The sequence below is a fragment of the Mytilus californianus genome, unplaced genomic scaffold (assembly GCF_021869535.1).
Source record: "Mytilus californianus isolate M0D057914Y unplaced genomic scaffold, xbMytCali1.0.p SCAF_5, whole genome shotgun sequence".
Lineage (NCBI taxonomy): Eukaryota > Metazoa > Mollusca > Bivalvia > Mytilida > Mytilidae > Mytilus > Mytilus californianus.
In genome coordinates this window covers 98,454,374-98,480,927 of record NW_026262701.1, presented here as the reverse complement: position 1 = coordinate 98,480,927, position 26,554 = coordinate 98,454,374, and the positions used below count along the sequence as shown (strand labels likewise).

General features: G+C 33.2%; 2 protein-coding genes across 3 annotated transcripts; one reads left to right on the top strand and one right to left on the bottom strand.

Moving 5' to 3' along the window:
- The first annotated feature begins 1,359 nt into the window (after positions 1-1,359).
- Positions 1,360-12,100, top strand: LOC127700361 (acylcarnitine hydrolase-like). Of its 2 annotated transcripts, none has more exons than XM_052203797.1 (3): positions 1,360-1,453; positions 3,189-4,737; positions 10,398-12,100. In XM_052203797.1, exons 2-3 carry the CDS (start codon positions 3,209-3,211, stop codon positions 10,591-10,593), a joined length of 1,725 nt encoding a protein of 574 aa, XP_052059757.1. In that variant the 5' UTR covers positions 1,360-1,453; positions 3,189-3,208; the 3' UTR covers positions 10,594-12,100. The 2 variants fall into 2 exon arrangements, with proteins under 2 accessions (XP_052059757.1, XP_052059756.1); XM_052203796.1 differs by having other exon boundaries at positions 1,360-1,591.
- Positions 12,101-16,135: 4,035 nt separating this feature from the next.
- Positions 16,136-25,453, bottom strand: LOC127700357 (fatty acyl-CoA hydrolase precursor, medium chain-like). Its single transcript, XM_052203791.1, has 3 exons — positions 25,208-25,453; positions 17,679-19,230; positions 16,136-16,413 (listed from the first exon to the last, which is right to left on the bottom strand). Exons 2-3 carry the CDS (start codon positions 19,214-19,216, stop codon positions 16,221-16,223), a joined length of 1,731 nt encoding a protein of 576 aa, XP_052059751.1. The 5' UTR covers positions 19,217-19,230; positions 25,208-25,453; the 3' UTR covers positions 16,136-16,220.
- Positions 25,454-26,554: the final 1,101 nt, after the last annotated feature.

Here is a 26,554-nt window from a genome sequence, read left to right as displayed (position 1 = left end):
TGACCGCCTGACAACTTTACGGAAATATCAGAGTGATTATAAACAAGGACTCTGTGACGGGCAACTTATAATATCCGTGTTTTAAAGATTTTAATGATATCAAGCCAGTCCAGTTCAAACTATTATCACGTGGTACAATTCTCATTTACATATTATGAATATTAATTAGCAAAAGTACTACTAATTTCTGGCTATGTACCGCGACAATGGGTCGGAAAGTGGGTGTCCCAAATGCGTGTTTTATCGAATTTGGCTTTATTTCCATGTTTCGGACGAAATTTTCGGCCTTTAAGAATGCTTACCCCAGACATTCTCCCCCCTCCCGTTGTAGTTCAGACCAATAGCTATTTATGAGAGCAGAGTCTATAATCCCTAGCCATACAGGACTGCCGAGGCAATGGGTCGGAAATGTGAGTTATGAAGTTTCAAATAGAAGTTGTATTGTCGGTATACCATGAAAAAAGTTAGTTTACATCAAAATTCTATATTTTTAGTCGTTAATATGAGTTTTGAAAATCGCGAATGTGGGTTAAATATTCGTAAATACGAATCACACCCTGGACTTAACAGATAATACTTTGTTTGAATCGTCATCATGATTTTTTTAATTGTTAATGCTAATGACAAAACCGTAAACATCAGTTAGAAATCAGCAAACTAAAGTTAGAATTTTGTTAATGGGATATAAAAATCTTTGATTTTCTATATAAATCTTGTTTTCGAACAAAAAAGTCAAAAACTATGATTTTAAAGAAAAATAAAATTGTCGCTCAAGTAGTTTTCCAAACGCAATTGCAGGATAGCTTTTTATAAAGAGAATTGCAGGATGAGAATTGCTGGATAGCTTGACACTAGTATAAAAAGAATAAAGGACGTTTTGTTTTTGATACTGACTTTATCACTGTAAAATATCAGGTTCGCCCTTCTTTTTATCTGTGTTCGTTTCAAATCTTTTCATCGCATCTAATCACAGTATAGAAAGCTAATATCAGCAAAACTTGCATGGGTATCAAATATAATATTAAGAGCCATTTAATATTTAAGTGACTTTAAAAATGTCTTTTGACTTCTTTTACTTGAATATGATTTAATCTTGAATTATTGATATAATTGTCATGTTATGCTGTTTGGAGGCCATTTGTTGGAAATAAAATATTCTTTATCTCCATCTAATGTACACTAATTAAAACACTCGCTGTAGATTTCCGGCTTCATAATAACTTTAATAAATAAAACCTGATTAAATCAACAGCATATAATTTTAGCATTTTGTGAAACATTTTTCCCCCGATGATTATTACTGACTTATTTTGAAGATATAACTTAATGACTATATTATCAATACGTAGGGTTCAAATTTTATAACTCTGTGTATTATAAATAATGATCAATTTTACACTAAAGTAGATCCTGTTTTCTGATAATTTTGCACAGCTTTAGCGAATTACACAAGGTTAGTGTGTTTCTCTATGAATAATAATAAACATGAATGCATTATTGCAGTTTTATAGTTTATAGGATAGCGACCGCCATTGTCAGTAAAACCTCATCTGACCCAATAAACGACATCAACAATGATCAACACATCAAGGTAAGTTGCTTGTACGTTTAACGTAGTGATAATGAAATTAGATAAATTTGATCAAACACGTATTATTCTGATAGTATATTTGAATTCCATACTCAAATAAACGAATTTCAAATTTCAAATATGTAAATATAAATAGATTTAAATATAGATATAAATAAAATGCCAATCATACATAATGCATTTTTACAGTAATAACTAAGTGATATTTTTACAATTTTGACTTTCTTTAACAATCTGGTGCTCATAAATAGACGAGAAGGTAAGTTTTGTGGCAACACTTCAGTGACTATTATTCTAACCATTTATAGCTACATACATAAACAATATTTGATAAGCTAAGTCGATTTTTATGATTAACATCGACAGTAGCTAAGAATATAAAACTGAACATTCCATCGCAGGATTAAAACAGTGTACGTACAGCGTTGAAAAATATTAAATTTGTTTGTAATCGCTATGAAATAGGTGAAAAAATCGGTGAATCTCGGTCTTGTTTTTATTTTTATGCCCGTATACCACTGCATACGAACTAATTTTACATTTTCAAACAATTTACTTATAAACTAAGACCCATTGGTGGCCTTGGGCTGTTTTATGCTTTTTGGTCGAGTTGTTGTCTCTTTGACAAATTCCCCGTTTCCTTCTCCATTTTTAAATTTGATTACCTATCCTGTTTTTTATGTCTTCCCTCTCTGTTTACATTTTAGCTCACTTGTGGCATTGGCGTCGGTGGTCGTCATAAACATTTGCTAAAATCGTCTCTATTGAAATCAATGGTTCACTTTAAACAAAACTCGGCGACAATAATCTTAGAATGTCTTTTTTTTAAATTGTCAATTATACCTTAAGACCCATTTCTTGGTAGGCCTCTATTACTTTTAATAGATAATTGTGCTTAAACGCAAATTACTGTAATTTTGAATTTTGAATAAATTTGAAAAAAAAACTTTTGTTAATGATTTGTATTGCAACTATGCGTCCGTTGTCCGTCGTAAACATTTTCAATGATTTACTTTTCGAAACCGAAGCTCTTGTATAAAACTATTATAGATACACAGAAATGGTAAACAGCAAATATGGCCAGCAATACAAAAATGCACATATGACTGAAACAAAAGACCCCTTACAGTTTTCTCCCTTAAATGACGATTAATGACACATTTTAACATTTTGCTTATAACCTGAAAGACTGATTATAAGACAGAAACTTTTGAAATAGTGAAAATGATCAAAAAGCACGACTTTTTCAAATGATTTAATCAAAAAATTGACTTCTGAAAGGAGTTATGTCAATATGATTAAAGATTTACTTGCTTAAGGATTTTTGACAAAAAATTAGTGTTTTGTTTAAGTAAGAGCAACTAAAAGAAGTAAAATCAAGCTTACAATTGGTGCACTTTGGTGTAACACTTTTTCGATAATTTTGTCTTGTATAGACAACATAAAACAGATAATATTTCACTTTTCCTAGGGGTCATATTAATTTGTCTGACACAGCTTCATACATAATCAACTTATCCTTGTCGATAAACTGCAGTCACTCGGTCTTGTTTCATTTTTTTAAACCATCAATTTTTTAAATATTTTTTCTTTATAGGTAGATCTAGTTATACCATAATGAAATCACCGTTCGAGTGTTTAATTTTTACTTTTCTGGTTATACAAATTTGTGCTGATAAAAACGTAGACACCACGGTTATAAATACTCCGTCTGGACCAATCAAAGGACTGAAACTCAATTATCCAAAAACAGGAGAACCTTTATATGAATTCAGGGGAATACCCTTCGCCAAACCACCAATTGGTCCATTGAGATTCCAAAAGACAAAACCACTTGAAAAACGGAGAGAACTTCATGACGGAACGAAATTCGGAAAAATCTGTATGCAGCCGGATATCGATTTTATGCCTGAATTTAGTAAACCAGCCATGTCGGAAGATTGTTTGGTACTAAATGTCTACGTTCCAAGAAAGTTACACGAAAGTTTATCAGTAATGGTATGGATACACGGTGGAGGATTTATGATTGGTTATGGACACCAATACGATGGTGGAAAACTTGCTATGGAAGGAAATGTAATTATTGTAACAATAAACTACAGACTTGGTGGATTTGGCTTTTTTGCTGTAGGTGATTCTGCAGCCAGAGGAAACTATGGTTTATGGGATCAAAAGATGGCACTGCAATGGGTACATAATAATATTGCATCACTTGGAGGTAATCCAGAATCTGTCACAGTATTTGGCGAATCCGCGGGGGGATATAGTGCATCTTTCCAATCACTTATACCTTCAAATAAAGGACTTTTTCAGCGAGTTATTTCACAGAGTGGTGTTGTATCTAGAACTGTTATTTTGACATATCGCTCTGTTGAAAAATTTGCAGCAGAAATAGCTGAAAAATCTTCCTGTCCATTTGATAAAAAGCAAATATTCGTTGATTGCTTACGAGAGAAAACTGCTGATGAAATCCTCAAATTGACCAACCCTTTTGCCTCAATACCAGCGGACAAGCTTATGTTCGAATCCACTGGAATGCCGGTCGTAGATCATGAATTGTTCCTCGAACATCCAATTAAAAGTCTTGAAGACAAATCATCAGATGTGTCCCAGTTTTTCCGTTCTCTAGATTTCATGGCGGGGGTTACTTCTAACGAAGGATCCTTACTATATATGATGTTACCACCAAGCTTCCAAGAACACTATGAATTTAACGTTACTGAAGGTATTCCACTGAAAGCAGTTTGTAACGGAATACTGTCACCCTTCGTGGAATTGTGGTATGCTAACAACTCAAAAGTCAAGAACAAACTGTGTGAATATTATTCCGCAGAGTCTGTCGTAGATCAATCTTTAAAAGCAACAGATTCCTGGGCTGATATTACATTTTACTATCCTATCATGAAAATGTTAGAATATCACTCTGGAGGTAACACATATCAATATGTTGTATCTAAATTAAGTCCAAAACCTTTTGGCGGGCCTCCTCCGTCATGGTTCAAAGGTGTTGGGCATGGTGATGAATTGATTCACTTGTTTTATGTTTCTCAGATTCTGTCACTGGATGAAAATGAGATAATGAATGATAAAGATGAGGATTTTGGAAAGAAAATGATAAGTTATTGGACATCTTTTGCTAAGACTGGGTAAGTATACTACTGCTTTATTTTACAAAATAATATATCACGCCAGACTTTAAAAATCCAATTATAAAAGGATCAATGCTGGCCCTCTCGAAGGTATTTTGAATCCTTTTTTACCATGTGATACCTATGTACCTGTCAAGCTACTCATTTGTAAAGGGACAACAGTAAATTACTCGTGTGTAGGGAATATTTAGTTAAATAATTTTTTTTAATTTTTTTATTGATCTTTTTGGTGTTCAAACTACAGTGCATACATACATTTTTACAAGACATAAGTGAATGACATGACATTTATGGCATTGTTATACTATTGATATTATGCGAATAAGACATAGTAAAAAAAATTTACAAGTTGATGATGTAAATACTCAGTATATGATACATCTTAAAAAAATACTTTGGAATACATTAAATATATAATCAGATTAAAAATAAATTTAATTAAATAAATTCCATAAATCCCCCCCATCTGTCGACAAATGACTCGTGTTTGTCTTTAGAAAGATATAAATATTCTAATATCTCTAGACGTCTTTTCAAAAATTTAAGAAAAGCTTGCACAGATATTAACAGTCTGTCTAATTGTGTGTTCTTTACATAATTAATGTAATACTTTGCCTGTAGAATACAATAATTTAAAACTACGTTATCAGAATTCAATATACCAAAAATGACACTATCTTTATTCAAAAATATTTTTACTCCAAAAACTAAATACCACCAATTAGAAAATTCTCTCCAAAACTGTTTTGTTTCTATACATTCAAAAAATTTATGCTCTATAGTTTCTATTTCTTTACAACTGGCACATTCATTAGTTAAGGAAAGTTTATATTTTTCAAGAAGATAATTATGTGAGACTATTCTGTGTAACATTTTATATTGGAAAGCTTGTAGTTTGCTTTCTATAGTACATTTAAAAGCTAGTGAATAAATATTTTTCCATTTTTCGTCACTAATTTCTATATTAAAACTTTCTTCCCACCTTTGTTGTGAAATAGGAGAAATACTTCCCCGATCGATAAAAAGTGAATATACATCCTTAGCAAATAATTTACTGATAGGCTTTTTTTTATTCTCATTCTCAAAAACGAATCCAAATGAGTTGCTGTTAGGTGACATGTGTTGTTGTAATAACAAATTTTTCCAGTCACGTGGTATAGCAAGTTTAATAGATAGAATGTCTACAAAAGTAACATTCAGTTTATATTTTTGGTTAATAGCGTCTTGAGACAAAAATTCGCCTTTATCATCTACAATATCATTGATGAACCTTATGCCTTTCATGTACCAAGATCTGTAAAAAATACTCGTTCTGTCAATTTTGATAAACGGATTGAACCAAATAAATTCTTTTCTAACATGAAATGCATTTAACGAGATGAAAATACCCTTGAAACGTTTCCAAGCAGATAACACTTCTATATAAAAAAGAGGTGCTTTTAAATTTAAAAACTCAAATTCACATCTGCTCATAAATAAATCCTCTAAATCAAAAAGGGGGAAGAATGCTTTGGAAACATGTTTCCATTTGGAGTCATGTTCTGACAGAAATCTTTTTACCCACATGATACGAAAGGATAACAGCTGTACTTCAAAATTTGGGGCTTTTAGTCCCCCCTCGCTAAGAGACTTTTGAATAACTTCCGATTTAACTTTCGGAGTACTACCATTCCATAAAAAACTATTAATGTCACGTTGTATTTTAATTACATAAGATTTTGGTACATGTGTAGATGAAATGACATAAATAAGCTTCGATATTGCAAGTGATTTAAGAATTACAATTTTACCGATCAAGGAAAGGTTTCTGATCCTCCACAGTTTAATTATTGATTCCATTTTTTCTATGCATGTATCTAAATTAGAACAAACCATTTCTTCAAAAGCATTAAATTTTAAACCTAAGGTTTTAAAACCATCTGTACATTTAATAGGAAGGGAACCTTCTTTGTTAAATTTATTTCTTCCAATCCATGTTGCTTCGGTTTTCGAAAAATTGACTTTTAACCCTGAACACTTCTCAAAATCGTTAAAGGAATCTAATAAAATTTGCGCTGAAAATACATCTTTCAAAAAACAAGTGGTATCATCAGCCAACTGTGAAATTTTTATTTCAGTATCCCCAATTTTTATACCAGATATCTGATTGTTCTTACGAATACTTATTGCCAGCAGTTCAACTGCCAAAATAAATAAAAAAGGAGACAAAGGACACCCTTGTCGAACACCTCTCTCAATTTTGAATGGACTAGAACTAAATCCATTATTAACGACAAGACTAGATATATTTGAGTATAAAGTTAAGACCCATTTCCGGAACTTGCTACCAAAATTAAAACAAACCAATGCTTTTTGAATGAATTTCCATTCTAGCGTATCAAACGCCTTTTCGAAATCGACTAGTAATATAAGCCCTGGATAATTCTTTAAAGTAGTAAACAATATAATATCAGCAATGAGTCGTAGATTTTCACCAATGTATCTACCAGCCACATATCCCGTCTGGTCCGGATCTATAAGTTTTGGAAGAAATAATTTCATTCTTTCTGCAATAACTTTGGCTAATAGTTTGTAATCAAAATTTAAGAGAGAAAGAGGACGCCAGTTCGACAAGAGTGTTCTATCTTTATCTTTCTTTGGAATAAGAGTCAGAATACCCCGTCTTTGGTCTATTGAGAGGGTTCCGGTTTCGAAGGAATATTCATAGCTTTCTAAAACATATTTTTTTATATCAATCCAGAAAAATTTGTAAAACTCAGCAGTTAGCCCGTCTGTACCAGGGCTTTTATTATTTTTAAATGCTTTCAAAACTTTAACGCACTCAGATTCTGAAATATCTGCATCGCATATATCCTTTTCCAGATCTGTAAGCTTAGGAATAAAATTTAAATCTCAGTGCTCGGCGTGTGATCGTATAATAGCCCCCTTGTTTGATTGTTTACTATTTGCTCTAAATCTTCTTTAACAATGTCTAATTCAATCAAAAGTGTATTTATATCTTTATCTAAATATGTACGAGAGAGAGTTTTCTGAATTTCGTCTTGTCGTTTTTTTAAACTGGACTCTCTTTCCCGCAATTTCATGTTTTTATATTTGGAATATTTGACGGTTGCGCCTCTTATTTCACTTTTTATGGTATCCCATTTCAAATTTTTATTTTCTAAATTGTGATATTTATTATCACATTCTGATAAAGTCTTTTTGACTATATCCACATAATCTTTATCTGTCAATAAACCAGAGTTGAATTTCCAGAAACCGGGACCTCTCTCACTATAGTTTTCGCCGGACAGTGTCAATTTGATAAGACTATGATCAGTTTTAATAGACGGGACAATGGATGTTTTGGTTACACTGCTTGACAAAAAAATCGATATCAACCAAAAATCTAAGCGACATTGTATAAGAGGGGTTCTTTGACGCCAAGTATATAATCTAGAATCAACATTTTTTGTCCTCCAAATATCACATAAATCAAATTCTTCTATAAAATCTTCTAATTTACTCGTATATTTGACAGGTGTGTTATATTTTGAACCACCCATTTTGTCTAAAGATGGACTTAGTATCGTATTAAAATCTCCACCCAAAACAAGATTTTGATCTAACCTTTCGTTTAATAAAATCTTGATTTTTTCAATATATTCAATTTGTTCATTTTCAAAATTTTTGGTGGGCGCATAATAATTTACAAAAACAAAATCTGTGTTATCAATTTCAACAGTTAGAATGAGATACCTTCCGTTTTCATCTGCTATTTTTTCCTTTAATATATAGTCTGTTGATCTGTTAAACAAAATAGCAACACCTCTAGAGTTCGTTTCCCCGTGCGAAAAGTAAATATCTCCACCCCATTCCCTTTTCCATTTAGTTTCATAGGATTCAATACTGTGTGTTTCTTGTAAGAAAATGATGTCGCTTTGAAATTTTTTCAACCAAAGAAACATGGATTTGCGTTTAAAATCGTTTCCAAAGCCATTTACATTAAGAGAAGTTAGATTGATACAATAATTAGCCATTATCTAGTTTTGGCTTTACAGTCTTATTAATTTCATATGTAATACACTTTACGTAGTTGAACATTATATAACTAAGTAGAAAAAAAATACAGAAAAACATATCAAAAATTAAAATACAATACAATACAAAAAGAGAGAATTCTCTCTGTTCGGTCTGCCTGACATAAACCATATGTTTAATATTAATGTTTCTAATATTCATTGTACATTCTCAATAAAACACATGTAACTTTCATTCATTAATAACAACAATACACTATTATAGGTAAACAAATTACGGTTTAAAGTACATGTAACTTTCATTCATCCATAGCGGCAATACAATTTACAACCTTTACTATAGATGACCCAATTACGGTTTAAAGTACACGTGTACAGGTACACAGACATTCTTGTCGTAAATTTTGTTTACCTTTTCTTGTCGACGTACGAATATGGGACACAGTTATGTAATTGCAAATATGTATTTTTAATGAGAACTGTGGATTGCATTTGTTATCACTGGATTCATGAATAGATAGTTTTTTGCATATATATACGGTTGGAATTACAAGATTTGCAATGGGTGCGAAACGTATAAAATTGCACTTATAAATGTTTAATGGATGTATATATATATTTTGGTCACCAACATTGCTGGGGAAAAGTATTCGTACTTTACAAAAAACGAAATGAGGATTCATTTTATAGAATACCAGACGTAGCATGTTTATTCTAACGTGTGTATGTGCAATTTATGTAAATATAGTGTCAACGAAGACAAATGTGGGATTTTTTTCCCCCGGAATTATAGTAATACACTAAGAAGATAGTTACATTCATGATGTCTGCGTACCGGTACCGGTACCGTAAGTAAATTATGTTATATAAAATCACAATAGACGCTGCATGTATTTTATTGACTTTTTTTAATTCATGGTGACATTATTTAAATAAAGTATCGGATGAAGTTCTATGTAAATTTAGAATTCGTAAAATGTAGTTTTATCTACAAATGACCTAAGTATTTCATTTGAAGTTTGTTTATTTATAAATCGCTTGTATTTTATAGGTAGTGGTGAAATTTATGAATAATATTGAAATAAAATAGAGAATGGAAACTCTTAGATACTTTGAAAATAGTTAATATATAGGCTTTGAAAAGAGAATACATGAAACTAAATATATAATATCTAACAAATTGTAAACCTGAAAGAAGAAAAAGTAAATAATTAATTACAATTGCATATGCCAGGATTTCTTGGTTAATATCCTTGGTCATCTTTGAGACAAAGTCCATTTAGAACAAAATACATCAGACACAACAATAGTTTCATTTCTCGAAGCAAAGTCTTTGAATAACGTGAATGCTCTTTTTCCTGTCAATAAAATCTTAATTGAAGTGAAAGAGGTTAAATTTTTCAAAATAAATCTTGTATCCATTTGTGGTGGGGTAATGTATAGGTTATAAATAAACATATAACTGTCTTTTTTCTGAAAAAAAAGTCCGTGCGCATAAAAAAAAAACCACGAGAACTTAATACATATGTTTAAACACAGAACAACATCTTCAGTAACTGGCCAAGTGCATCAATTTACAAATTTTTCATCCACATCCTTAAATTGTCCAGTGACTTTTTTTACTTCATGTAATTTCAGCGTGCCGTATGCGGGTGATGGATCGGTATTATGGAAACCATTCGATATGGAAAACAAAAAATATCTCGATTTAGACGTTGAGATCACACAAAAAAGTAACTACAAACCTGAAGTATTGGATCTTTGGTCAAACCAACTACCAGCGTCTATTCTGGAATTAGCGAGTGCAGATAAAGGCCAACGTGATGAATTGTGAATGTTGTAGGCTCAATGATATTATATGTTGCACTAATTTTTTATACAAAGATAGTTTTTGATACAATAATATATCTTTTAAAAAAAGACCCCAAAGCAATAAGGAATACTTGCATTGTGTATAAAACACAACACTTTGTTAATGTCATTCGTGCGAAGCGCTTTTCTGGATTTACCTTCATATTTGAAAGGCAAAAATGAATAAAAACCGAAACAGTTGAAGAGATATGTGACAAATAAGGACCTACACATAATAGTTAATTCCATCAATATAATCGTTTAACTGCTCAAAACAGTCGTAAAATTCAACCTCAACCTTGTTATCCAGAATTTTTGGCAAGGACATCTGCTAGTGTTCATTATATATGTAAAGCAGTTTTCCAGCTTTAATCTCAAGGCAGAAGGGTGCTAGTTCACCAAATGTTTAACATAATTGGGCTGTTAGCACATCCCCTGAAAACAAAATTCCATGTTTCCAGGGCATATTTGAAGTATATTTAGACAGTTATTTTGTTCTTGATTTTATTTCCATGTTTAATCACATTATTGTAAAATGAAGCACGACACATAATTATGATGGTGAAAAAAAAACAACCCAAAAAAACTTCCGAATTTCAATGATTCTACATGTATGTCATCGTCATATTTATTAGTTGTTTAGACAATCAGGTAACATTTTTACCGGAAATGCCGACAGACATTTATATTTGTATTAAGTTTATAGTTGAAACGGCAAAATGGTGCATTTTATTTTTGCATGCATGGGCAGAAGGCCGGGAGTAAGGGCCACCCTTCTATTTCGGGCAGGCGGGAATACTAGTAAAGTGGATAGGTCTCCAGAAAACTAGAAAAAAGATCCAATGATTTACCAGCTAGAACACACGGCTACAGTTTTTCGTCTGGTATAAATGTACGAGAAAATGCCGAATGTATTTAGTGCCAGGATATGTTTTTAATATATTTGGGGTTTAAACATTTTATCAAAAAATGTTACAGTCATTTTATTGATAATATTTGTTTAACTTATAAAATAATCAGCTTTTTCATAATCTACAAAATAAAATTCAAATTCTTGTTACTCGTCCTGTTATAATCATTTATTTTCTGTGGTGTACTGTTGTATTGAACTGCACTTTTGTAATCTGCTGTTGTATAATATTCGGTGCTTTGAATAATTTGTGTTCTATGAAATTGTGCTTTGTGTGATTCATGTTTCTATGCATTTTTTTGGTGTGATTTGTTTTCTATTAAATTGTGCGTTGTATTATTTGTTTTATTTGAAATCGTGCTTTGTGTGATTCGGTTCAGCTGTGTTTTTTTTATAGTATATTATATCTTTCTTTATAAAAATGAAAAATGTCTCTTCGTGATTAAAAATATTTTTATTTTATCAAAGTAACCAAGCTCTGTTTACTAGAATAGTTCTTGTTAAATGTTAAAAAGCTTTGTTTATAAACGAAAAGCTCTATTTATAATCGAATTCTAGCATTTAATAAACATGAACTGTATTGGGCTTGTTAAAAATCGTCTTATTACAAGCAATACATCTAAAACAAATCACACGAGGAACTACATCACCACAGCGAAGCATGATATGAGACATACACATACTATATAAATCACATGAAGAAAGTGAGTTCGTTCCTATGCAAAAATATTAAAAGTACAGTAATGCAATCATTTGTAACGCACATAAAACAGTTGATAACACATAATCAGTTAAAGCACTAAAGCTTTAACTATCTACAGGCATTGCATTTTTGGCATGAACTACCATTCCGGGTAATAACGAAAACGCAATCAAGACAATTGTCTAACATTTAAAGTTGAATTCTTGATTGTCAAACATACACTTTCCTACTTGATCCACTAAATGTCTTACATTAAAGTGTTTTACTTTTTATATCAAAATGGGACAAACATGACACAGTTATGATAGAAAAAAAAACTTAGGAATTATAAATTTTGGGAATGATATTGCGCACACACCTATCCTTTTTCCTACATAGACCTTATGTATATACAGTAAAATACGCAATTCAAAATCTGCACAGTCCAGTTTCCAAAGGATGACCACTAACTTGCAAACTTGGGCCTTACTGTTTGCGTTACACATTATCGACGCGGAAAAATTGATTTATTGAAAATCCGGTCACATTCTTAGCCAACTGTAGCAGAAAATCTGAAGGCCTTTGCTCGCTCCACCACATCATTACCATTTAAAATTCACTTACTATACTTTAGCAATTACCGTTCTGTTCATCATTGGCAGAGGTGAATCTTCGATTTTCAACAGAATTTTCCAAACGGGGGAAGTAGTCAAAAATGTTTACTGATAAGTCTGCAACGGCACTGTGAAACATTTTTACGAAACTGGAAATATGATTTTCAAAAAGGTCAGACTATTAAACAATAATTAAAAGTATAGAACTGTTAAGCTCTGTTTCTTACACAGCCTTCATGTGTAGAAACTATATGACAAAGGTTAATTGAAATCCAAAACTGGAGTAATAAATTATTTTTACAGTATTTACCTTAAGTATAGTTAAGAAAGTTGATAGACAAAGCAAGCTGATCCAAAGACATTCGAATGCGATCAAGTTTTGAGAAATGTCGTGTGCATATAATTTGGAAGTGAGGTGAATGATTATTGTGAACGAATATTTGGTGTAAAAACTGCCAAAAGATTGCAATTTAAAAGAATGTGTAAGATATTATAACTATTTGTAGGATATCACTTGACTAGCAACGAAAATAGCATCTCGACAGATAACTCAATTGTCCAATGCGCTTGCATAACTAAGTATTTTTTTATACAGTCATTGAACCATGACAGTGGAATCAAGGACGACGGACAACGGACATACATAAACCTCAGACTATTAAATTACTTCCCTAAGTCGTAGATTGAAAAAAATAATAAAAAACAACACGTTAAATAATGTCATGCGTCCGAAGCGCTTTTTCTAGATTTACCTTCATCAGGAACGCTCAAAGCTATGAAAAATATGACTTATATAAAATTTGCGGATAATAAAGATTTTTTACGTCTTGGTCTAAAACTAACATCTCCTTGAAATTTTTACGAATTTTGGTTATCTTATATATATCAACGATCTACGGTAACGCTTCAAACGGCCGGAAGTTTTCAATGTTGACAATGTTCATTTGTACACGAAAGGAAGGCAAAATCAGTAAACTATTCGAGGACAAATTGATGATGATACTTGGGTATGGCATATTTATTTTAGGGGGAATACTGTTCTTCTACGATCTGAAAAAATGCTTTTCTAAAGCCGGACGCCGACGGAAGGAGCATATCCCTATGTCTCGCATTCTGGAAATTCATTGCAGGTGAGACAAAACATCGAAATCTAGAATGCAATGCACGAACGGGACAAATGATATTATCAAATCAAATATATACGTGTGTGTGCGCTAATAACAAAAATTTTATATTTAAAATACAAACTTTTATAAAAACGTTATTTGGGGAAACATGTAAGGCGCACTGAACTCCGTAAAACAAATTTAAGTCCCTGATTGTACCATACGCCTCGTTATTAATGTTTTTACTGTTCTAGTTTGAACTACATACATATAAAAAGTTATTTTTCACTTTTGAAATAAGGTATTAATTTGTTCGGAAACTAATGTTGCAACTCTCTGAGACAGAGTTGACTTTGGACTGATTTGTCTGTTTTATTTCGGTCTATTTTTATGTTAATGCTCTAAACCGTTCAAGGTCTATATATTTGAGTTTGCGAACTTTTCGACTCGAGTAATTAATGGAAGTTCTTCTAGGAACCCCGTGTCGTTCATATTGTAATAGGTATCATAATAAAAATAAAAATAAGGAGATGTGGTATGATTGCCAATGAGACAACTATACACCAAAGTTCAAATGAAGTGAATGCAAGCAATTATAGGCAAGAGTACGGCTTTTAACAATGAGAAAACCCCATACCGTATAGTCGGCTATAAAAGGCCCCAACATGAAAAATATGAAATAATTCAATTGAAAAAACTAACGGCCTAATTTATAACAAAACAATTTACGAAAAACAAGTATGACAGACATGAACCAACGACAACCACTGAACTACAGCCTCCTGACTTGGGACAGGTACATATATAATGTGGCGGGGTTAAACATGTTTGAAGGCGCCAACCCTTCCCTAACCTGGGACAGTGGTGTAAATCAGTTGAAAAGGGCTTAACTCATCAGATCGATACAAAGCAGAAATAAGACTACTAGTATATCACTATCACTGCATCAATACTACTAGCTTGCTACTAATCTTCGGTATTTTTTACGATTTTTTAAACGATTCATTTTCTGTTTTATTAACAAACCATGTTTGATATCATTGGTTCTATGACAGACACACCAACAAAGCTAAGTAGCTTGATATCAATGGTTGTTTTACAGAATCAACAAAGTTAAAACACGTGCATTTTCACTCGTTATATTTTGGATTTTTTTTTCTAGTTCTATGCTTAAGCGTCTTATAGAACCCGTTTAGTCAGTATTCTATATTAAGGTTGTTAGGCTTGTTATGTTACAATGCATTGATAAATCTATGGGTGTATTATAGATGGGATTTCTTGTCCGACATCTGCGGAATATAGTATGTGTCGATGGCTCAAATCAACGCAGCATATTCCCACCCTATTTCCGGTTATCGGTACGGCAGATGCAACAGGTGACACAGATCAAAATACGTGGCGCTCACATCTGCTGTACACGATTACAAAATACATTGTATTGCATTGGCAATCGGAAAGGCAGACAATAATCGGCTGTTCACAACAACCAAAACAATTATTTAATATCAATCGGGATCACAGGTTGGTATAATGTGTGATATTGCATAGATATATTACACTGCTTTGTGTTTATTTGATTGACTGTTTTTGCAGTGATAATTTTGTTTTTGTTCAAACTAATGTTGCATCGCACAAACAAATGATAAGTTACTACGAGTAGCCATGTTTATAAATTGGAAATGCTTTAATTTTGGATTTGGATGAATTTATTAGGGAAGATTTAACAGGGTTGGTATATGAAGAGTTGCTTGACAGTACCCAAAACAAAGCAAAGCTGATTGATAGATATGAATGATTAATTGTATTTAATAATAGTCAGATTATATTAATGGTTGTATGACAGACTGAACAAGCAGCGATTCATTTAAAACCTAATACAAACGTAACCTAGAATACGTTTCCGTGTGAAACCATGCCCCGCTAATACCAACTCATTTCCATGTTCAGTAAATCGCGAAATCTGGGTCAAAACCCTTATTTGGGATATATTTTTTTAAAAAGTTCACATTATAAAAAAACATGTGTAAACAGTTTAAGATGATGTGACCACAACTTCATGGTAAACTTATTTCAACCAAAACTTTAAACTTGATACGGAACAGACGGACGGACTAACGGCCATACTGAAAAACAATGTCAACACTATCATAGGTGGGCTATACAAATATTTCTAGCCAAGAAAATTTAGCTAAAAGTCAAACAGAAAATAGAAATCATACAATAATTCTTTTATTTCATGCATGAGATCTAAATACAAAACGTATGCATCGAATCGGAAGATTCGTATATAATATTATATTACAATTCGTCGTGTTCATTAAGGCCACCAGACGACTCAAATTCATAATTCTGATATAGTTCAGTCCAGAATTGCACACTATTTGATGACATAAAACTTTCAGCGCTGATGGGGACATCAAGGTTCACATAATTTCTGTCTGTAAGAGTGAACCTTTTCCATTCTACTGGCTCTCCTCCTTCATTCGGATTCCTGAAACACATTTATTATTAGAATGAAATCTTAATTTCAAAGAAACTGATGCTTCTTTTTTTTATGTTAAACGTCATAAGCTGTATAATTTAATATCAAATGAGCATTTAAATTGAATTGAGTTGATATTCTTTCAACATTCACGCGTTTTTTTTTATATTATTCGCCTGCTTTATTAATTGTGTTTGAGTGTTATGTTGAAAGTCACCTAACAAGCTTAAAACTTAAGAAAAATCCATGAAATGAGGTCACTAACAGATAAACCATGTCAGAACATGTACAGCTAAAAATCATCCTTTTCACCAAATGCATAGCTTAAGATCTTTTACGCCGAATTATAGCAAAACTCTCTCTATTAAATGACCTAATTACGAAAACTTAACATTGATCTACGAACACGAAAATGAGGTTAAGGTCAAAGAACCTTGTCCTACGGATAGAACACCATACACTCATTCTCGTCACCGAATATAAAGTTTACATATTACTTATAGTACCTGGGGAAACTGATCTGATGAAAAAACGAAATATTGACCATTAACCATTAAAATGAGGTCAAAATTCAGATGATCTCTCTCAGATGAACCCTGTAATACATTTTAACTTTACAATTACTTCTTTACATCGAAAATAGTTGAACTATTTATCATGGTATCTGAGAAACGGACTAAATTACGAAAACTTTAACAATGAACAATTATCAATTAAAATGAGGTCAAGGTCAGATGAACCCTATAAAAAGGACGTGAACTAACAACCAATCGTCTTTACACAGTACACAATAGATGGGTCTATAACTTCTAGTATATGAGAAACGGACGTAATAACGAAAATTAACGCCGACCAATGATTGTCAGACGGACATGTACACCTTACAGTCCTCCTATAATACAGTGAATATAATTGACCTATTACCTGAGAAACGGGCCTAATACAATAAACTAACTTAACTTTGACCATAGAACCACTAAAGTCCAAAATGAGTTCTATTGCAGATGAACCATGCCAGACGAATATGTATAAATAATTATATACTATACTTTACAATTATTCTTTTAAACGAACTTAACTTTTAATATCCATGAAACAAACATACACCAAAAAGCTTAACATTGATCACTGGACCATAAAAAAAATTAGGTCAAGGTCAGGTGAACCCTGCCTGACGGACATTTCAAATGAGTTTCGATAACCATCAGCTTAGTTATTGGATCAAGTGAATGTTCATTAACCGTTTTGTTAATACTACAAAATAGTATACTTGCCTAGATTTCGCAAATGAAGTCCAATAATTAATCATATGTTTCGACAGCTCTTTTTCATCTTCAGACAGAGAAGCATCAGGGCTTACAAAAGGATTGCTGGAAAACATGAATATGAGTTCGTCAGCATGACCTGACCCTTTGAACCAAGATGGTGGAGGTCCACCTAGTGGAGATGGAGATGTCTTGGAAAATCTGTACTGCCACGTTTCACCCCCTAATGACGAATGATATTCCAACATTCTTACAACGGGATATGTTATTAATAAATCGGCAAATAATTCTGAGACCCTCAATCCTTGTTCGGCAAATGAACCATCGACGGTGTAAAAGTCACATAGTTTCGTTTTGAATGCAGGATAATTGTTTAAATACACTTCTACAAATGGTGCTATGATGCCAACACATGCAACTTTGGATGGTATCCCCTCAGTTATATTAAATCCAAAATGTTTTTGAAAAGATGGCGAAGCAATCATATACAGCAAAGACCCTTCATTAGATGTTGTTCCAGCCATGAAATCAATAGATTTGAAAAAGTTTGCTACATCTGAGGTTTTATCGCTTAACAGTCTAAACGGATTGTCGGTAAAAAGTTCGCCATCAACAACCCCCGAACTGGTTGTTTCAAGTGGTATTCTGTCAATTGGACTTGTCTTTATTGGGTTTGTTATATCAATTAGTTCGTCAACTGATATTTGTCTTAAGCAATCTGTAAATTTATATAAGTTGTCCAATATACATCCTGTTTTGTTTGCATAATCTTCGGCATATTGTCTCAGCATTTTAGGCTTCAACGTAAATGGCCTTCCAAAATCAAATGCACCACTTTGAGATATGGCTCTCTGGAACAGTCCTTTGTTTGAAGGTATCATTGCTTGTACATTCACACTCCATCCGCCTGCAGACTCTCCAAAAATTGTCACCGAATCAGGATTACCTCCAAACGCAGCGATATTATCATGTACCCATTGTAAAGCAAGTTTCTGATCCCAAATACCATAATTTCCCTTCGCAGCTGGATGAGCTAAGGCAAAAAATCCAAAAACTCCTAATCTGTAGTTAATAGTTACTACTATAACATCTCCTTGTGTTGCAATACGCCCACCATCATAGTCATGCGCATGTCCCATAGTGAGTCCACCTCCATGGATCCAAACCATAACAGATAATTTTCTATGTGGGTTCAATACCTTTGGAACATAAACATTTAGGAAAAGGCAATCTTCGGACATCTCAAGTTTTACATATCCCGAAAAATTCATTTCCGTCTGCGGACAAGCAGCACCAAATTTAGTAGCATCAAATGTATCTGCCCATTTTTCCACCGGTATCGGTTTCTGAAATCGCAAATGACCAATAGGAGCCTTTCCATACCTTATTCCGCGAAACTCGATAACTTGGACTCCATTTTCTGAAAATGTGTTCTGAATACCTTTGATTAGTCCTGATGGAGTTTCGACAGTAACTGTATTTATTTGATTTTTGTTTGAAAAGACAACTGTGATGAGAGAACAGATGACGAACTGTATCAAAGACATGATTTACATTCACTCTGAAAAATGAGGTGACATATTAGTAATTTAAACATAGACAAAAACAATTGACTGCATCTCTTGAAGGATAAAAGCAACATAAATAACTTTTTCGATATTCAGATGCAGTTCAACGAGGTCTAAATATTCAAAATTCGAAATTTCGTACAATTACTTGTACTTCGCATTAATTTTTTTTTTTTTTTGATTTAGACAAAACGTCCATCCTTTAAAACTGTGGTTTATTTATCTAAAATAAAAATCTATTCCGTACAATGTACAAAATCAAGAAATTATTCAATCGGTTTGATTGGTTGATTAATATTTATCGCTCAGCGGCAAATATTACTTGCGTATTCCTGTCTAAAACATGAAAAGGTCATAAATATACCCCTGATTTGTTCTGGACCGATAAGGACTTTTTGATAGTGGCCAATTTAAAGGAGGCATCCCTTCCATGTGAGGAAACTAGGTATAATACGCACAATGTGAAAATTAAAAAAAATACAAATATATTGTACGTTTACCAAAAAAACATCCTTTCATAATCCTGGACCCCCACTGTTTTACATGGTAGCTCACAAATAAATGGTCGTCAATAGGAGGCATATCACTCTATTAATATTATACAGGACGCATTATGTCGAATCCCAGCCGACCAATTTTAGTTCTAACACCAAAATACAACGTGCTTGAAGAAGTAGCAGCAAAACCCCATCTTAAAGCATTTAGTTTGATCTGGTCGGTGATTAAACCGAAGATTAGTAAAGTGATTGATTGCTTATATTTTACGCCCGATCAGAAAAGAAAGGTTAAATAGAGGCGCTGATCATGAAATAAGTGATATTAAATGAAAATGAAATTAAAAGTGTGATGTTTACTGAATTTAAGTATAGACAGTTTACAATAGTAACCACTTGGTAACAACCGTATATTACGTTTTGGTATACTCAGATAAAACATAGAAATGAACAAGATATTTGACGGGTTAATTTTAGGTCAGGTCAAATGTATAGGGGTGTTCGAAAGGAAATTTTAAGATGAACAATGAAGAATGAAAGGGAACATGCCTTCTGCAATAATGGAATGAACCTAATAATCGTTTATAAGCCGACCCGTATTCCGGTTTAGTGTTACCGACAGTGCGAGGGATGTACATCCAGTCAAGGTCGTTAAACACTTCCAGACAGTTTAGTGTTATTCGTCTGAAGTCTACGAAGTTCAAGATGATGGCCATGATACGTACGGTACGTGATTATTAGAGATGGTAATCTCTAATCTGGAATTGCATTCGTGATTGTAATGCAATAAAGGACGAGGTTGGTGCCTGTTCTTTAAGACTTGTCCAGGTTGTAGTTTTTCAAGTCTAAATTTTACCGTATAAGACGAGTCGTAGCTTGTAGGGTACCAAAATGTACCATCAAGACAAGTCGTAGATTGTAGGGTACTAAATTTTACCATTATGACAAGTTTGTCCCTGACCAAGGACAAATTGGTATTTGTACACACTTGTATCATTTGTATATATTTTAAGGTGGAATGATTAATGTACTATAGATAAATTTAATTGTTACAGCAAGAGCAGTTGTATATATTTAAGTTCGTAGACATAATTTGATGGATATAAACTAGTTGGTGAATAATTCATATATTTTGTAAATAGAACATTTTGGATCCAGTATAAAGCTGGTAACGAACCTTTTCTATAATAAATAAAGGCAACCGTAGTAAACCGCTGTTCAAAAGTCATAAATCATTTGAGAGAAAACAAATCAGGGTTACAAACTAAAACACATCAACTATAAGAGGAAAACAACTGGACAACAGAAACACTGAAGTGCAACAAAAACAAACGCCAACATACATAGAAACGGACTATTTGATAACAACTGCCATATTCCTGACTTGGTATACAGGACATTTAAAGAAAAAATGGTGGGTTGAACTGGTTTTATGGCTAACCAAAACTCCTGCTTATATAGCAATGTTAAAAAATATCGCCAAAACGACAACACAACGTGATAAGAACACAGCAAAAACAAACGCAAGAACACCCAGCACAGAGAAACACATAAATTAAGAAATAATTCATGGAAGCCATAGATTTGTTGGACATTTACACATGGACTGGGCCGTGATATTCGAATTTTATCCTGAGCGTTAGCGAGGGATAAAATTAACGAATATCACGGCCCAGGCCATGTGTAAATGTCCAACAAATCTATGGCTTTCATGAGTTATTTCGATTCTAATAGGACAAGTCAAATACGGTTATTTAAAAACTGAAGCGAAGGTAAGATTGCCGTGTGTATGGCTGTTCTATTTTGCCCCTTGTAAGATAAAAGCTACAAATTTCAAATAAATCTAAGTCTTACATGAATTATTTCTTAAATAAGCACTAGAAAAAATGTGTTCAATTCTCATAATTCTTAACCCAAACTTTTTTTTTTCGTTGGCTACTATTTACTGTCAAATCCAGAGTTGACATGTCGTAACTAAGGAGTGAGCCGCCATGTTGACTTGCTAAAATCCACAAATGTGCAAATAATGCAATGGAATAGAAAATGAAACAACACATACCTGAAAACTCCATTTTAATACAATATTATCCGAATTTAGGGCGTATACGTAACGGAAAACCATCAGCTTGAGAGTTTTCATTCGTATGACGTCATGTTAGGACATGACGTTAATGCGCCAAGATTATTCATGAAATTTCGCGGAATTTTATCTTGTTTTGATTTCATACATTTTTTAAGCTCTTGTGAATTAATTCTTTTTGTTAAATAGGAATAACGGTTCTGTAGTTTCTTTTTCAATTTCAATTTGAACACAACGAAATCGACATAGTGTTTGCACATAGGTTACGATACATGTGGATTTACGTGGGAGGTAAATAGTAACAGCTACCAATATGCACATCTCTGAGTCTGCGCTAAGTATAGATATATCGAGAATTTTATCACGGTGTTGTTTACAAAGCGAAAGAAGCACGTCATATTAGAATTAAGAATAATAGCACATTACAACATGTAAACCGCACATCTTCATTAACGACAGCAGGACACCACAAACATGTGACGTATATGTATTCTTGAAATTTATTTTACAATTATATGGAACGAGATCCAAAAATTCACAATTATTTTCACAATACTAGTCCAATTAATTATCATGATTATGACGGTCTTGAAAGGCTATTTTAAATTAATGCTGTGACGACGTCATAATTATTTGGACTAACACAATACTTTATCCATGGAAAATGGAAATTAATTCGACTATACTGACAAATAAGACACATGTGAAATGTACCGAAAATACAGAATTCAAACCACAAACGACAAGACACAACACAACATCCAACCGAACCCACAAAAGAAACATCATAACTAAATACATGAATGTTGCATGTATAATTACCGAGACACGTCGTATAGCAATGCAAAACAGTCATATTCGGGAATAGTCACGTTCGGTACTTAGCAGACAGACGACATAGATGTTATACCACTAAGACGTGGTAAAAATATCGTTAGTTAGTTTAGACACAGACACATCGTATAGATCAACCAATTCGTGATGGTGTCCATAAAATTTACGGAGTGTAATTTTTAATCTTTCCTCCGCATAACTCTATTGGAGCAGTTTCTGCGTAAAGAGCACACATTACGTATATGAAGTCCGTATAGTGTGAACATGCACGAGCATATCGTATCAATTGAGATATGTAAACACCATACGACGGGGCAGAGGGAATGTTACTGCTGAGAAATGGGAAATTGATAATTGGGAAGTTGAGATCATCCCGTTTGTCATAGATTTTAGTGTGAAGTCGTCCATCTGTGTCAATATTGAGGAAAAGATCAAGGTATGAAGCAGTCCTTCTAGTATCAGTAGTATCCTTAATTTCAAGTTCACTGGGATATATAAGATGCAAGTACTGACTGGAATATGGGTTATTCTGTGATAGGACATCATCAATATATCTGAAAGTAAAATTAAAGAATTTCGCAAGGTGCTTTTTACATCGGATGGCCGTGAGGGCATTCCGGTGTTTTGTTGCCACAGACATTTCTACCCACGTGACATTCGTTTTTGATTGATAACCGTATAATTACGCGGATCATTATCGTGTGCAAAATAAAATTCCTTATCGCTTGTTATATATTAATTTTATCAATAAATATTCATGAAAATAATTTTTAAGAACATAGATAAATGATATGAAAATGTTTTGTCGTGAGAAATATATATATCAATAACAAATCAAAAATACCGAAAATTTGTGTTAACGCATGTGGATGAATATCTCAAGAATGTTTTGTAACAAACGCGGGCAAATATGAATGCTTACTCAAATCCAATTTATTAGAAAAAACGAATTATTGCGAAGAGTGTCCACCATGCACTTGCACTGCACTATCATTCGAAGAGTAGAAAAGAATGATATACAAATGGACGAAAATTTTATATAACTATTATACAAATATAAATATAATATATAACAACAAACCAGAGTATACTGATAACAAATAATTATATCACTACAATATAATAGTTATTACGGTGAGGTTGAATTCCTGTCATTTATTCATCATTCACACACGAACTTGTCTCAGAAAAAATATATCTATCTACCTTAACCTAACTTTCAGGTATAGAGATGTGATTTTATTCTGAGACAAGTGCTTGTGACCATCCACCAGAACTTGCGGTCATCCGATGTTCAGTACTTCATTACTTTGATTCTTTTTGTCTTTTAGAAGGTTCTGAATGAATTCTGCTTCATACGAGTACAAAAACAAATCGCCCAGAAGGGGTGCACAATTAGTACCCATTGGAATATCGACTGTCTGTTGATATATCAATCCTCCAAACTCAACAAATATATTGTCGATTAAAAAGTCCAGCATTTTGATAATATTATCTTCAGTGTATTTTCGGATAGAATCAGTGTGGTTCTTCACAAAATAAGAATTATTATAACCCAAAACAAGAAATATATATCTAAGATTCACATTTTTATAGAAAAAGCTCTGTTGAATGAGATGGTGATGTCGATCTTTCAATTGATCATGGGGAATAGTAGAAGCGTAGAAAAATCAAAGGTCTTAATGTTGCTGCAAAATTGCAGAGATTATGATCAAAGATTTAGCAGTAGATCTATACATTTTTTGAGAATCCACATCTGATTGAAACCACTTGAATATATCTCATTACAATATTTTTGAAGGCCATCTTTTACTGTACATCTTGATGATCCAGCTATGTATCGTTCTTTATACGGAGTTTTGTGAAGTTTTGGTATCCAGTATAATGACGGTAGACACGCTTACCCTGTGTACACGTTACAAAAGTAACTAAAATGGGTTGGAGTTGGATTGGAACGGGTATTATATCCGCCTTTTGTAGCGACAGGCGTCTTCTTTTATACGAAATATACAAAAGAAATTTTAAACGTACATGAAGCATGGCATTGACCACAAACGTCACGCATTCAAGATTATGGTCCACGACAAGGTTTTCTATAGTAATAACCTCGGGACCAGAACATTCCATCGTCACCTGGTGATGCGGCACTGGGCTGCTCTATAATGCTCTCGATGGCGTTTACAGAATAGATAACAATGGGACAAATCTACAGAAAAACGGACCCAGAAAGTAAGAATAGAGAAAAATAGGCAAAAATATAAAGAATGAGAATAATGAGCAAATAATATAAAGAATAGAGAAAAAATACCTAAAAAAATAAAGAATACAAAAATGAAAGACCCTCCTCCCCCCATCCCAGACCCTACTCTATGGGTAGAGCTACTTGTCGCCCCCATATTTTCCAAAGACGAACCAAAGCCACACAGCACTCGCAACAGACATTACTAGTATGAGACCACTAATGTGGTCATCGGTTCGATATGAAATCGTGGGAATAGCTGCGTATTAACGCTGATACAGTAAAACTAGAAAGCATATTATAAAACAAAAACAAAATCTTACCTTTATAATGGTTCAGCACTCGGTGTTTCCACTAAATACACTACAGTGTAGTAATCTCTACATACACATACAGGTACTTTTATATACCCGATGTTTACTATTATTAATTGGTGTTGGCCTGTCGATTTAAAAAAAAAATAATCGATTTGGTAAATAAAGTTCTTGTGAATGGATTTATTGTAAACTGACGAAGTGTTCTTAAATAAACGAAAGCTTAAATGTAAAGTCCTCGAAAATGACCCCACTTATTAATACATTGATCTACCTTGTTAACAGTTTTCAAGAACGATAACTGTGAAATTATTAGAGTTACAAAATAACATAACTTGATCTTCTTCTTCTTACGTTAATCAGTAATGGAAAAATACCATCACGATGATGCTGTGTCATCAAACAACAATTGAAATAAAAGAAGCTTATAAATGTATACTTGATAACATCACACTAAAACCAATTAATATAAATGCTAATCAGAAATCAGTGTCGCAAGTCTTCACTGAGGGAGGAATTAGACGTGTAACCAGAGATCATGATTTGTCTTCCAGAAGTAATTACTGTGCGACGGGATTCAAACTGTGACATCTGTTACAGTTAGCCATCGCTCTACCAACTAAGCTAAAGAAGAACTCCACTAATAGAGGGCGGTTTTATATCGACTAAGTACATGAGAATGTCATGAAATAGAAGTCCCTTCATTATATAAGTTCCAAATGAAAGAAATATTCTGTAATATTATTTCCACTGGAACAAATATGTGGGTCTTATTGTGGTCTAAGCGTGATGCGGGATTGGCCGATTTTTTGTCAAAGTGAAAGTCAAATTATTGTGCGTGAAAACGGGAAACGAGGTCAGCCGGGACACGTGAAATTACAAGCGTTATTATTACAACGCTAAGCGGGATACTGTGATATGACAAAAAAACAAGCGGGATCCCCCCTTTTTTGCCCATGAGACACTCAGGTATTAAAGTATTTGTTCCTAACGGAATAAAGGATGTAGAATATTGTTCCAACTGGAACAGATATTATGGCATTGTAAATAACAAATGTTCCAGGGGAACTTCTGTAAGGTGGAAACAATATACGTTGACAGGAGAACCGCTACAGAGGAAACGGGTCCAATAGGAGCACGTGAATAAGAGACGACACATTAAGCGTAAGACTATGTGCTTTTGACTGACTGATTATTGCCACGGTTTGATAAACGTCCATTGGCAAATAGTTTATGCATATTCATGACAAGAAGAAATTGACAAATTGAAACAATTATTCCAGTAGGTATTAGGCTCTGCGAGTTGGTCGACCGCGATTTAGAGCGGATAGTGAGGGTATGTTGGATATAGGGGCA

What these genes read in the sequence shown, in the direction of transcription:
- LOC127700357 (XM_052203791.1), bottom strand. Translation starts at nt 19,216, where the DNA reads ATGTCTTTGATACAGTTCGTCATCTGTTCTCTCATCACAGTTGTCTTT. An exon ending in ACTTCATTTGCGAAATCTAG is followed by an intron (nt 16,414 to 17,678) that starts GCAAGTATACTA and finishes AATGTGTTTCAG; the next exon opens with GAATCCGAATGAAGGAGGAG.
- LOC127700361 (XM_052203797.1), top strand. Translation starts at nt 3,209, where the DNA reads ATGAAATCACCGTTCGAGTGTTTAATTTTTACTTTTCTGGTTATACAA. An exon ending in ACATCTTTTGCTAAGACTGG is followed by an intron (nt 4,738 to 10,397) that starts GTAAGTATACTA and finishes ATGTAATTTCAG; the next exon opens with CGTGCCGTATGCGGGTGATG.